At 41.3% G+C, this 13,745-nt stretch overlaps 1 protein-coding gene across 1 annotated transcript in view; it reads right to left on the bottom strand.

Moving 5' to 3' along the window:
* LOC140200828 (EH domain-containing protein 4-like) overlaps positions 1 to 13,745 on the bottom strand; it is an 81,167-nt gene that overhangs the window by 52,815 nt on the left and 14,607 nt on the right. Inside the window, exon 2 of the mRNA XM_072264456.1 lies at positions 1,573 to 1,749. Coding sequence (XP_072120557.1) covers positions 1,573 to 1,749 — 177 coding nt within the window. The remainder of the gene's footprint in view (positions 1 to 1,572; positions 1,750 to 13,745) is intronic.

Below are 13,745 nucleotides of genomic sequence, written 5' to 3'. Positions count from 1 at the left end.
CCATAAGTTACAGATCCAGGACTTCAGTACCATGCTCCGACAGCATCAAGGGAGAGAGACCATTTGAATGCAGGAGCCTTCCTTCAGGAGCAGTGAGTGAGAGACCATCACTTGCAGACACCTTCCACCTTCCTCCTTCCTTATCCTTTTCTAGCCCATCACCTTCAGGGTCATAGGCTGCTGACAGCAACTTGCCAGAGCCATCTGTCTTGGGCCAGTCTTTCAAGTTGTCGCCAGGCGTAGTCCATCTTTGAATATCCTTCATCTCCCAGGGTTAAGGTTCTTGGAGCTTCTATCAGAGTTTCTGTAGCGCGTAATTTTTTTTTTACGGGATGTTGCTGTACATGTACAACCCTCTCCTTTTGCAGCGGGGCTTGGGACCGTCCATGATGGAGTTATTGCCCTATTTAGAATATTAAAAATAGTATTTCCGTTCTTCATGCTCCTTTCATCTGCACAGATGAACATATCCATAAATCCTAAACAACATCCCAAAGCAACAATTATCTTAAAAGTGACAAGATAAAAGAGTATCATTTATGTTCTTTATGGAGACACACATATCCAACAGTTTTGTTTGACCTGAAGACTTCCACCAGGTGAAAATGACAGCCCCAGCTCAATTTATTATTACATGCTAAGCCATTCTTATGAAAAACAAATTCAATTATTGTGCAACAGCATGAACTCCCTTCATTCCTTTCTGACAATTTAGCTTTGAACTCTGTAGATGTACTACATAATTATTTAGTTCACAAAAGTTTCTCATAAGTAAAATTGATTCACATACAATTATTTGTACAGCTTTCCATTATATTCATTGAGGTGAGCAGACTTTTTTAGGTAACAACTTCATCTGGGGAGATGTTTCTGATGATCATCCTTCCTTCTTTAAATATCAATAGTTTAACTCACACACAGTCCACTCAATCAGAGAATAAGCCAAGTGGCATTGCCAGCATAACTTGCAATTCTTAAGTGCTAGGTTGGTTCTACACAGAATATTTGTATGGCCATATATGAGAGGTGTGAGAAGCTCCAGCATCATAATTCCTGCATGTCTGAATAAAGGTAGGAATAGGTACAACACCTACTATATTGAAATATTACAATGACTTTTGCTGTTTAGACTAACCAGGCATGGACGAATACTTGGGGAAAATATCCTAGGACAACTTTGTGCTTTTAAAAACAAAATAGAGACAGTAAAACAGCTAAACAAAGGTGAAGCATTTATTTTCCAGACGTTTCATTTAAATCCAACCAATGACCACCATTTGCTATTCTTCCTCAGTGGCCATGCGGGAAGAAGTTTGCCATGGTAAGTTATGGGCAGCATTATATCGTGGACTAGTACACACTAACCTGGTTAAAACTGCCCAAGTTTATACCATGCTACAAGCTTACAGTCAGCAGGAAAGTGTCTGTTCAAGACTACAACACTAACCCTTGGTGGAAGCATAGCTTTTTTCAATCTCGTTCACAATACTGCTTTAACTTGTAGTTAAGTATTTTGTTATCTTATCATTTTGAACAGTATTACAAGTTCATCCATAGAACAGTCATACATACCTGTTTAAGAAAGCATTTCCAAAAGAATTCAGTTTTCGGAAGGGTTTTTTGGGATCCACAACAAGTGCATTGCCAGGAATGATGCCTTCTTCTTTTCCATACATCACAGCAATGAAGGAATCAGTTGTTGGTTCAGGTCCAATTCTCATCCCTGGAAAATCCTGTTCCAGGAGGTATCTATGGTATAACAACACGTTAATCAGACCTTAGATATTACAACATTCTGCAGCACACTAGAAAAAATGTCATCTGATTAACTTTAGAATACAAACTCAAAGATATTTTAAAAAATAATTCTGTTGCACAATTCTTTTCCTGAAAATTCCTCATTCTGATGAGGATATAGACCTGTAATAGTTGAAGCAACAAGATTATATTAAAGTACAAGGTATAATAAATTATTTTAAAGAGTACTAAAAAAAGCTACAAAGAGTTAGTGATATAAATTACAATTTGATAGTAAGAGTAGATGACTTAGTTCTTTAAATTTGCTGTCATTTAATAGGGTCATGGCGAATCTAATTATACCCTTAGTTACACACTACCATCTTGCCCCAATGATCATTTACTCCTTTATTTATATATTTTTATTCAGAAGTACTGTACAGCACAGTAACGGGCCCTTCCAGCTCATCAAGTCCGCACTGTCCAAATACACATACACAACCAATTAACCTACTAATTCATGTGCATTTGCACTGTGGGAGGAAACCGGAGCACTCAGAGAAAACCCATGTGGTCACGAGGAGAATGTACAAACTCCTTGCATACAGCGGAACGGAATTCAACCTGGTTTGCTGGCACTGTAATAGCATTACACTAACCACTATGCTACCTTGCCACCCCTTACTTATCAAGATTCAAAAGCTGAATCATGCTTTGAGGAAGATGTTCTAAAACTCTTTGGGAGAAAATGTTCATCAGAGGCAACTCTTCATTTTAAACAATGATCATTAGTTCTGAATTATCTCACAAGAAGAAACATCCTCCCCACATCTCCCCTCAGGACCTTGCATATTTCAATCAAATTTCTTCTTAGCCTCAGCAGATACAGGCCTAAAAAGAAGGCAGGGCGAAGTTAAGATGGCACTAAATGGCAACTCCTTTGCTTGCATTTCTGTAAACAACTTTATTTCTATCTTTGCTATCTCTTTTTTCCTTTTCAGGGTGTGGGGGGTTCCCTTGAAGACCCTGATCTGGAGTTACACTCTGACTTCGGTTCATTATGGGAATGAGACCTGCTCTTAGGGCCTCAAGTCCAGCTGCTTTCTGATATCCCAAGGACGCAGCCTGGAAGACCACTGCGCCTTCAGGGTTCCGGGATTTCATGGCTCTGGAGACGTGCTGATTCTAGGCCGGTGCCCCTGACTGAAGTGTTATGGGAGAACACGTAACATCAGGAGCAGTGGGTTAGCTGCTGGGGGTAGTCTGCCCAGAGAGCTGCGCCTTTTTGGTGCCAACTCTCTGGGTGCAGAGCTCGTAAAATGTGACACAACGGACTCTTAACATAGTAAATCAGTGAGTTTTTTGTTATGTCTCCCCTCTTGCTGTGAAACGGGGATACCTCGTTTTCCCTTATTAGGGAGACAGAGAGAGCCTGTGATATGTCGAATTATCAGGTGAGTGATTAGTCTTTGGGGTACTGCACCTGTGTCTTTACTGATGCTTTGTTGCATGCTTGAGTGCTCGGTAGAGGGTGCTGATGCTTTTTTGCCAGTGGGGTGGGGAGGGTTCGTTGCCTTGCTGCTGCTTGTGCTCGGGAGAGGGGAGCTGGGGGGCTTTGGAATTCTAACGTTTTAACTGTCATTCATTCTTTGGGGCACTCCTCTGTTTTCGTGGATGTCTGCAAAGAAAAAGAATTTCAGGACGTACATTGTATACATTTCTTTGACATTAAATGCACCTATTGAACCTGTCAAACCTTGCCTCAAGGCAACCAACTTATTCTAGATAATAGTCTAGGAAATCTTTTGCTTCTAATGCATTAATATCTTTCCTGAATTAGAGAAAACAAAATTGTAGGCAGTATTCCTGATGTGATCTCAATAATGCCCTTTATAATGAAGCATACTTTATGCTTTATTGCCTCCAAACAATTGATACTAGAACGTACAATCATCATAGCGATATTTGATTCTGCACTTCTCACTCCCTGGATTACAAATCGATAGTAAATATTAAAAATTTAAATTATAAATCATAAATAGAAAATAGAAAAATGGAAAGTAAGGTAGTGCAAAAAAAAAAAATGAGATGCAGGTCCAGATATTTGGAGGGTACGGCCCAGATCCGGGTCAGGATCCGTTCAGCAGTCTTATCACAGCTGGAAAGAAGCTGTTCCCAAATCTAGCCTTACGAGTCTTCAAGCTCCTGAGCCTTCTCTCAGAGGGAAGAGGGACGAAAAGTGTGTTGGCTGGGTGGGTCGTGTCTTTGATTATCCTGGCAGCACTGCTCCGACAGCGTGCGGTGTAAAGTGAGTCCACGGACGGAAGATTGGTTCGTGTGATGTGCTGTGCCGTGTTCACGATCTTTTGCAGCTTCTTCCGGTCTTGGACAGGACAACTTCCATACCAGGTTGTGAGGCACCCTAGAAGAATGCTTTCTACGGTGCATAACCTCCCTAATTCTGTATTCAACTTCTACACAAGATACTGTATTCTATCATCCCCAATTATTTGCTGGAGCTTATCATTCCCTCACCATTTAGACCAGATGCTGCTATTTTATTTTTTGAATTTCCAGAATGAAAAATGTCAGATTCTCGTCACTATCAGTAAGGAGTTTCTACGTTCTCCCTCTGACCACGTGGGTTTCCTTCAGTTGTTTCGGCTTCCTCTCACAGTCCAAAGATGTATCAGTTGGTAGGTTAATTGGTCATTGTAAACTGTCCCATGATTAGGCCAGGATTAAATCAGGAGATTGCAGGGCAGCTTAGCTTGAAGGATTGTTCCATACTGTATCTCTAAATAAATAAAGCAGTAAATTTTCCCATTTGCTGGTTCTTGGCCCCTTTATTTAACCTATCACTATCCCATTGTAGTCTCCTCACATCCTCTACACAAGTTACTTTCCTATCTACCATTGCGTCATCAGTAAATTTAGCAACCCCACCCTTAGTGCCTTCATCCAAGAAATTCCCACTCAGACCATACAGTTCTTTATACATGAATCAAGTCACTATCTTCAGCTCAGATCCACTGCTGCTCTGCAGCTTGACTAATAGCTTGAATTGGTCTCGAGGGCCAGGGTGAATCATGGAAAAAACAAAGCCGAGGACATTGGTAACTGCTCAGATCTACAAGTGGTCAAATCCTATTACCTAAAAGTGTAAAGAATATGGTTTCCTGGTTACAGCCAAGATAAAGCAGAAACTAGGAACATAGAAATGGCTCCATATTGAACATGAGAAAGATCTTGCTCATCAGGTGTGAAATGATCCCGATGTTAGGGTCCTCTTGCCATTGCACACAGAAGGGCTGTATTCTCTGTACAACTGATGTGTGGGAAAGAAAAATTGATGCCATGCTGCTATAATGTAAATCTAATAAGCAAATTTAAGGATATGCTAGGTACAGTGAACACAGATGCACATACTGCATATATGCAGATAGTATTAGGAGCAATCAAAACTATGGGTGGATCTTCATATAGAAATTCACAGGTACAAGAAGAAAAAAAAAGGCTAATAAAAAATTAGTAAATATGCCCAGACCAACCCTCAAAGTGGGAGTAGGAACTGCATGTTAGAGCAACGTACAATTGAAAATAAATTTATTATCAGAGGTCACTTATATTACTATATACTACCTTGTGATTCATTTTCTTGCAGGTATTTACAGGGAAAAACACCGCCTGCGTTAGATGATCAGTCGATCGGGACTTTGAGATTTTTTTTTACCGTGCCCATGGTCTGCTCTTTATCAAATTATGGTATTGCTTTGCATTGTTGTAACTATATGTTATAATTATGTGTGGTTTTGTCAGTTTTAGTCCTGGTTTGCCTGTGTTTTTTTGTGATATCATTCTGGAGGAACATTGTATCATTTTTTAACGTATGCATTTCTAAATGACAATAAACAAGGACTGAGTGTCCTCATAATCTAATCTAAAATAAATAAAATTTTACAAGAAAACTACACATAGAAAGACAAAGGCTAACACCATTGTGCAAAAGACAAACTGTGCAAATAAAAATAATACTAAGAACATGAGCTCTAAAGAGTGCTTGAAAGTAAGCCTCTTTCGCCATTAAAGTAAGAAATGCAATCATTCTACGGGCTGAAGGAGAAAGATTACTGGAAATATTAGGTAATCCAAAGATTGCAGTAATAGGATGAGGAGAGATATCTATATTCAATACCTTTGAGATAATATTAAAAATGTCTCTCCAAAAAGTTTCCAGAGTAGGACAAGACCAAAACATATGAGTTAAAAAGGCTATCTGCCCCGGACATCTATCACAAAAAGGATTAATATGAGAATAAAAACAAGCTAATTTATCTTTGGACATATGTGCTCTATGAACAACTTTAAATTGAATTAGGGAATGTTTAGCACAGATAGAGGAAGTATTGACTAATTGTAAAATCTGCCCCCAGTCATCCACGGAAATGATAGAACCCAATTCCTGTTCCCAATCTGACCTGATCTTATCAAATGGAGCTTTCCTAAGTTTCATAATAATATTATAAATAATAGCCGTTGCACCTTTCTGACATGGATTAAGGTTAATTATAGTATCTAAAATATATGTAGGAGGGAGCATTGGAAAGGAAGAAACATTGGAAAGAGCCTAATGCTCCAACTACCTTTTTTTGGTTTTCCCAGACGATATTATGCTTAAATTTGGAGAAAATTAGAAGTAATCTTTATGATTCCCCACTTAAATTTGAACAGACCTGGAGATCTTTTATTCAATATTTTCATTTAATGTAATCTTTTTTTTCCTCTTTTGCTCCATATTTATATTCCCTTCTTGCTTTTTTTTTTTAACTGTTTTTAATGGAGGTCAGGTTTGAGGACGTGATTTTAAATTCTTTAACTCTACCTGTTTCCAAGTTAGCCCATTGCTTTGCTTTGCTTTCAGTTTAGTTGCACGGTAGGTTTTTTGCGTTTTTTTTTTCCTTTTCTCTATTGATATATATATAAATTAGTATACTATTATTTTTCCTTATTATTTTATGTTTAAATTGCACTGTTTGTATCAATTTTTTTCTGTATTAATATCTCCTGTAATTTTATTATATTCTAAGTGTACTAGTGCCTATATGGTTTACTTTTTGTATACTTATTCAATAAAAAGATTTAAAAAGAAAGAAAGTAAGCCTCATAGAATCAGAACAGTGGTGAATTAAGTTAACCATGTTGGCCCAGGAACCTGATGGTTGTAGGGTAATAACTGTTCCTGAACCTACCAGTGAGGCACTCTGTCTGTGGTGGAGTGGGCTGTACCCACCACTTTAGATAGCCCTTTTTGTTCCAGGGCATTGGTGTTTCCATACCACTCCATGATGCAACCAGGTAGGATACTCTCCACTACGCATCTATAGAAGTTTGTCCAAGTTTCTAGTGATATGCTGAATCTACGCAGCTTTTATGTCTTCTTTGTGATGGTACTTGTGTTGGTCCCAGAAGAAATTTAAAATTACTGACACTCCCCACCTCCAGTCCCCTAATAAAGACTGGCTCATGGATCTCAGGCTTCTTCCTTCTGTAGTCAATAATCAGCTCTTTGGCTTTGCTGATATTGCTTGTAAGGTTGTTATTGCAGCACCAGATTTTCAATCAGCCTCCTATATGCCAACTCATCACTACCTTTGGTTCAGCCAAGAACAATGGTGCCATCAGCAAACATAAATACAGCATTGAATCTGTACTCAGCCACACTATCATAATGTTGCCAACCTGTACCATGTGTGGTTTACAGGTGAGGAAATCAAGGACCCATTTGCACAGGGTGGTACTGAGACCCAGGTCTTAGAGCTTGATGATAAGTTTCAAGGGGATGAGGGTTCTGAATGCTGAGCTATAGTAAATGAACAGCATTATAAATTATGCATCTTCATTTACTCTAGTGTTCCAGAGTTGAGTAAAGAGCCAACAAAATGGCATTTGCTGTTGACCTGTTATGATGGTAGGGAAATTAGACCGGACCCACTTCATTCTTCCAACACGGGTTAGTATGCTTCATGGTCAACTTCCCAAAGCGTGTCATCATGGTGGATGTAAGTGCTATTGGACAAGGTTACCCTTTCTTCTTAGGTGCCAGTATGATTGAAGCAGGTACCCAAGACTGCCAAAGCAAGGGATTGAAGATATCCATAAATACTCATGCCAGTTGAGTAGCACAGCTCTGCAGTACTCGGCCCTGTAAACTGTCTAAGCCAGATGTCTTCTGTGGTTTCACTCTAATGAAGGATATTCTCACAATAGCCTCAAAGACTGAGATCACAGGGTCATTGGGGGCTGTGGGAGTTCGTGAAGCTGCTTTCATGTTCTGTCACAATCAAGAGCAAGTCTGCAGATGCTGGATATCCAAGCAACACACACACAAAATGCTGGAGGAACCCAGACCAGGCAGCATCTATAGAAAAAAGTAGGGTCAACATTTCGGGCCAAGATCCTTCAGCAGGACTGGAGAAAAAAAGATGAGGAGTAGATTTAGAAGGTGGGGGAAAGGGAGAGAGAAACACAAGGTGATAGGTGAAACTAGGAGGGGCTATCTTCCTCCAGGCACCTAATCTTGCAAGCAGAGCAAATGCTACATCTGCCCCTACACCTCCTACCTCACTACCATTCAGCGCCCCAAACATTCCTTCCAGGTGAGGCAACACTTCACCTGTGAGTCTGTTGAGGTCATATACTGTGTCCAGTGCTCCCAGTGTGGCCTCCCGTACATCAGTGAAACCTGACGTAGATTGGGAGACCATTTTGCCGAGCGCCTATGCTCTATCCACCAGAAGAAGCAGGATCTCCCAGTCGCCACTCATTTTAATTCCACTTCCCATTCCCATTCTGACATGTCAATCTATGGCCTCCTCTACTGTAGTGATGAGGCTACTCTCAAGTTGGAGGAGCAACACCTTAAATTCTGTCTTGGTCGCCTCCAACCTGATGGTATGAACATCAATTTCTCTAACTTCTGGTAATGGCCCCCCACCCCTTCACCATTCCCCATCCCTTCTTTTTCTCTTTCACCTTATCTCCTTGCCTGCCCATCATCTCCCTCTGGTGCTCATCCCCCCTTTTCTTACTTCCATGGCCTTCTGTTCTCTCCTATCAGACTCCACCTTCTCTTTCACCAATCAACTTTCCAGCTCTTTACTTCATGTCTTCCCCTCCCGGTTTCATCTATCACCTTGTGTTTCTCTCTTCCCTTCCCCACCTTTTAAGTCTACTCCTCGTCTTTTTCTCTCCAGTCCCGCCAAAGGTTCTCAGCCCAAAATGTGAACACTACTTTTTCCATAGATGCTGCCTGGCCTGCTGAGTTCCTCCAGCATTTGGTGTATGCTTCATAAAAGGCATTGTGCTTATCTGAGAGCAAAACGTTGTTGCCATTTATGGTGCTTGGTTTTGCTTGGTAGGAGGTGATGGCATTCAAGCACTTCCACAGTTATCAAACATCTCTCTATGATTCAAGTTCAGTCTGTAATTGCCACTTTGCATGTGAGATGGCCTTCTGAAGGTCATTCTCGGACCTCTTGTACTTTCTCTGATTGCCAGTCCTACATACCTCCAATCTAGGCCTCAGCAGGTTGTGAATTTCTTAGTTCATACAGGACTTCTGGTTGCGGAAGACTGATTTTGTGGGGACAGACCATTCCACACATTTTTATAAAGTCTGTAATGACTGTGTATTCATTCAGGTCCCTTGATGAGTCCTTGAACATGACCCATGCCACCAATTTGAAGCAGTCCTGTAGCTGCTTGTCTGCTTCCCGTAATCCCCTCTTGGTTGTCCTTATCTCTAGTGTCTTGCTCTTGAGTCTCTGTTTATACAGTATGTAGGGCAGTGAGTAGGTCAGATATACAGAATTGTAGTTGTGAGATGGAATGGTAGGTATTTGGACAGGGCAGAGTTTGTTAAGTCTGTCCAGGACAGATTCCTGTCACAGTATGTTGACAGGCCGACCAGGGGGAATGCCATACTAGATATAATACTAGGTAACGAACCGGGTCGCGTCACAGATCTCTCAGTGGGCGAGCATCTGGGGGACAGTGACCACCACTCCCTGACCTTCAGTATTATCATGGAAAAGGATAGAATCAGAGAGGACAGGAAAATTTTTAATTGGGGAAGGGCAAATTACGAGGCAATAAGGCTGGAACTTGCGGGTGTGAATTGGGATGATGTTTTTGCAGGGAAGTGTACTATGGACATGTGGTCGATGTTTAGAGATCTCTTGCAGGATGTTAGGGATAAATTTGTCCTGGTGAGGAAGATAAAGAATGGTAGGGTGAAGGAACCATGGGTGACAAATGAGGTGGAAAATCTAGTCAGGTGGAAGAAGGCAGCATACATGAAGTTTAGGAAGCATGGATCAGATGGGTCTATTGAGGAATATAGCGAAGCAAGAAAGGAGCTTAAAAAGGGGCTGAGAAGAGCAAGAAGGGGGCATGAGAAGGCCTTGGCGAGTAGGGTAAAGGAAACCCCCAAGGCATTCTTCAATTATGTGAAGAACAAAAGGATGACAGGAGTGAAGGTAGGACCGATTAGAGGTAAAGATGGGAAGATGTGCCTGGAGGCTGTGGAAGTGAGCGAGGACCTCAATGAATACTTCTCTTCGGTATTCACCAATGAGAGGGAACTTGATGACGGTGAGGACAATATGAGTGAGGTTGATGTTCTGGAGCATGTTGATATTAAGGGAGAAGAGGTGTTGGAGTTGTTAAAATACATTAGGACGGATAAGTCTCCAGGGCCTGACGGAATTTTCCCCAGGCTGCTCCACGAGGCGAGGGAAGAGATTGCTGAGCCTCTGGCTAGGACCTTTATGTCCTCGTTGTCCACAGGAATGGTACCGGAGGACTGGAGGGAGGCGAATGTTGCCCCCTTGTTCAAAAAAGGTAGTAGGGATAGTCCGGATAATTATAGACCAGTGAGCCTTAACGTCTGTGGTGGGAAATCTGTTGGAAAAGATTCTTATAGGATCTATGGGCATTTAGAGAATCATGGTCTGATCAGGGACAGTCAGCATGGCTTTGTGAAGGGCAGATCATGTCTAACAAGCCTGATAGAGTTTTTTGAGGAGGTGACCAGGCATATAGATGAGGGTAGTGCAGTGGATGTGATCTATATGGATTTTAGTAAGGCATTTGACAAAGTTCCACATGGTAGGCTTATTCAGAAAGTCAGAAGGCATGGGATCCAGGGAAGTTTGGCCAGGTGGATTCAGAATTGGCTTGCTTGCAGAAGGCAGAGGGTGGTGGTGAAGGGAGTACATTCAGATTGGAGGATTGTGTCTAGTGGTGTCCCACAAGGATCTGTTCTGGGACCTCTACTTTTCGTGATTTTTATTAACGACCTGGATGCGGGAATAGAAGGGTGTGTTGGCAAGTTTGCAGACAACACAAAGATTGGTGGTGTTGTAGATAGTGTAGAGGATTGTCAAAGATTGCAGAGAGACATTGATAGGTTGCAGAAGTGGGCTGAGAAGTGGCAGATGGAGTTCAACCCGGAAAAGTGTGAGGTGGTACACTTTGGAAGGACAAACTCCAAGGCAGAGTACAAAGTAAATGGCAGGATACCTGGTAGTGTGGAGGAGCAGAGGGATCTCGGGGTACATGTCCACAGATCCCTGAAAGTTGCCTCACAGGTGGATAGGGTAGTTAAGAAAGCTTATGGGGTGTTAGCTTTCATAAGTCGAGGGATAGAGTTTAAGAGTCGCGAGATAATGATGCAGCTCTATAAGACTCTGGTTAGGTCACACTTGGAGTACTGTGTCCAGATCTGGTTGCCTCACTATAGGAAGAATGTGGAAGCATTGGAAAGGGTACAGAGGAGACTTACCAGGACGCTGCCTGTTTTAGAGAGTATGGATTATGATCAGAGATTAAGAGAGCTAGGGCTTTACTCTTTGGAGAGAAGGAGGATGAGAGGAGACATGATAGAGGTATGCAAGATATTAAGCTGAATAGCTAAGTGGATAGCCAGCACCTCTTTCCCAGGGCACCACTGCTCAATACAAGAGGACATGGCTTTCAGGGAAGGGGTGGGAAGTTCAAGGGGGATATTAGAGGAAGGTTTTTTACTCAGAGAGTGGTTAGTTTGTAGAATACACTGCCTGAGTCAGTGGTGGAGGCAGATACACTAGTGAAATTTAGACAGGTATATGGAGGAATTTAAGGTGGGGGGTGTTATATGGGAGGCAGGGTTTGAGGGTCGGCACAACAATGTGGGCCAAAGGGCCTGTACTGTGCTGTACTATTCTACGTTCTATATATTCTTAATGGTAGCATAGATGTGGTTAAGAGGATTGGGCCTTCAGGTGATATGTTGGTGATACTTGGCAGAGATTTCTGCATGCTAGTCTGATTGAAGTCCCCAGCAAGGATGTGAAAGGTTAGGCTGTTCCTTGTTTGCAAATATATATATCTAGCAGTGAGCTGCCCACTGAACATCTATCGTCAGCGCCATTTTTTCCCTTAAACACCACATAGATTAGAGCACTCAATTCTAGCTACTCGAGAAGGGCAATAACAAATACAAAAAACACAAGAATGATACTGAGATTGTGGTTAAATTATGAAGACACACTGCATTGATTTTGTTCTGATAAAAGGTATTTGCCTGAAATATCAATGGTTCATTTCCCTCCATAGATGCTGCCAGACTGCTGAGTTCCTCCAGCATTTTGTCTGTGGTTCTTCATATTTTTAGTATCTGCAGTCCCTCATGCTGTATTTTGTCATTATTGCATCACTATGGTTGGCCCAGGGTAGATCCTCTGAGATGTTGATGCCCAGGAAATCGAAACTGCTCACCCTTTCCATCGTTGATCCCCCCAATGATTAGTGTCTGTTCTCCCCAACTTCCCATTCTGAAATTCCACAATTAGTCCCCTGGTCTTGCTGACGTTGAGTGCAAGGTTGTTGAGACACCACACAATCATCCTATCTGTTTTGCTCCTGGGCGCCATCTAAGATTCTGTTAACATCAGTGATCTCATTGCCTAATGTATAGATGGTATTTGAGCTGTGCCTAGTCACAGTCATGAGTATAAATAGAGTAGAGCATGCCAGGTATTTCTACAATTTTTTTTTTGTTTCATTCTTTCCCTTTCAAAAACAAGAGGAAATCTGAAGATGTTGGAAATCCAAGCAACACACAAAATGCTGGAGGAACTCAGCTGGCCAAGCAGCATCTATGAGGAAAAAAAAAAGTATAGTTGCTGATTTGGGCAGAGACCCTTCGGCGGGACTTATACTATTCAGCTGCTCATGGTCTCCAGCCCACTGTATTCAGTCCCTTTGTTCTCTTCACATTGCCACTTCATCTAAAATTAAAATATGCATTTTTTTTAATTTCCCCATTTATGATATAACATTATTGATCTACAACCTTAACTGTTTCTTTACCCACAGATGCTGTCTGACACAAATATAAAATATCCAAGTCTCAATAAAAAATTTAAATACAGATTTATCATTAGACACCAAACAATGGTGCAACTGTAACGAAAACCAATTTCCCCCGGGATCAATAAAGTATGACTATGACTAGGTCTAAAAATCAAAAATAAAACTGCAGATGCCTGGAAATCTAAAGTAAAAACAAAAAAAAAATACCACCAACAAACAGCAGGTCAGGCTGCATCTGTGGAAAGGGAGTCCTGCCGAAGGGTCTCAGCCCAAATCAGCAACTATACTTTTTTTTTCCCTCATAGATGCCGCTTGGCCAGCTGAGTTCCTCCAGCATTTTGTGTGTGTTGCTTGGATTTCCAACATCTTCAGATTTCCTCTTGTTTTTGAAAGGGAAAGAATTAATTTTTTTTAAAATCTGGGACCAATCATCAGAACTGAAAACCCTTCATTGCACCCTCTTCTTAACTTTGAGGGCAGTCCATTAAATAGATTCCTAAATTTAATCTAAAGTAATCTGAAAACTTATCAAAATATTACAAACAGAGCAACGCACACAAAATGCTAGAGGAACTCAGCATGTCAGGAAGCAA

The sequence above is a fragment of the Mobula birostris genome, chromosome 1 (genome assembly GCF_030028105.1).
Source record: "Mobula birostris isolate sMobBir1 chromosome 1, sMobBir1.hap1, whole genome shotgun sequence".
In the NCBI taxonomy this organism is placed as follows: Eukaryota; Metazoa; Chordata; class Chondrichthyes; order Myliobatiformes; family Myliobatidae; genus Mobula; species Mobula birostris.
This window is presented reverse-complemented; position numbering and strand designations above follow the sequence as displayed.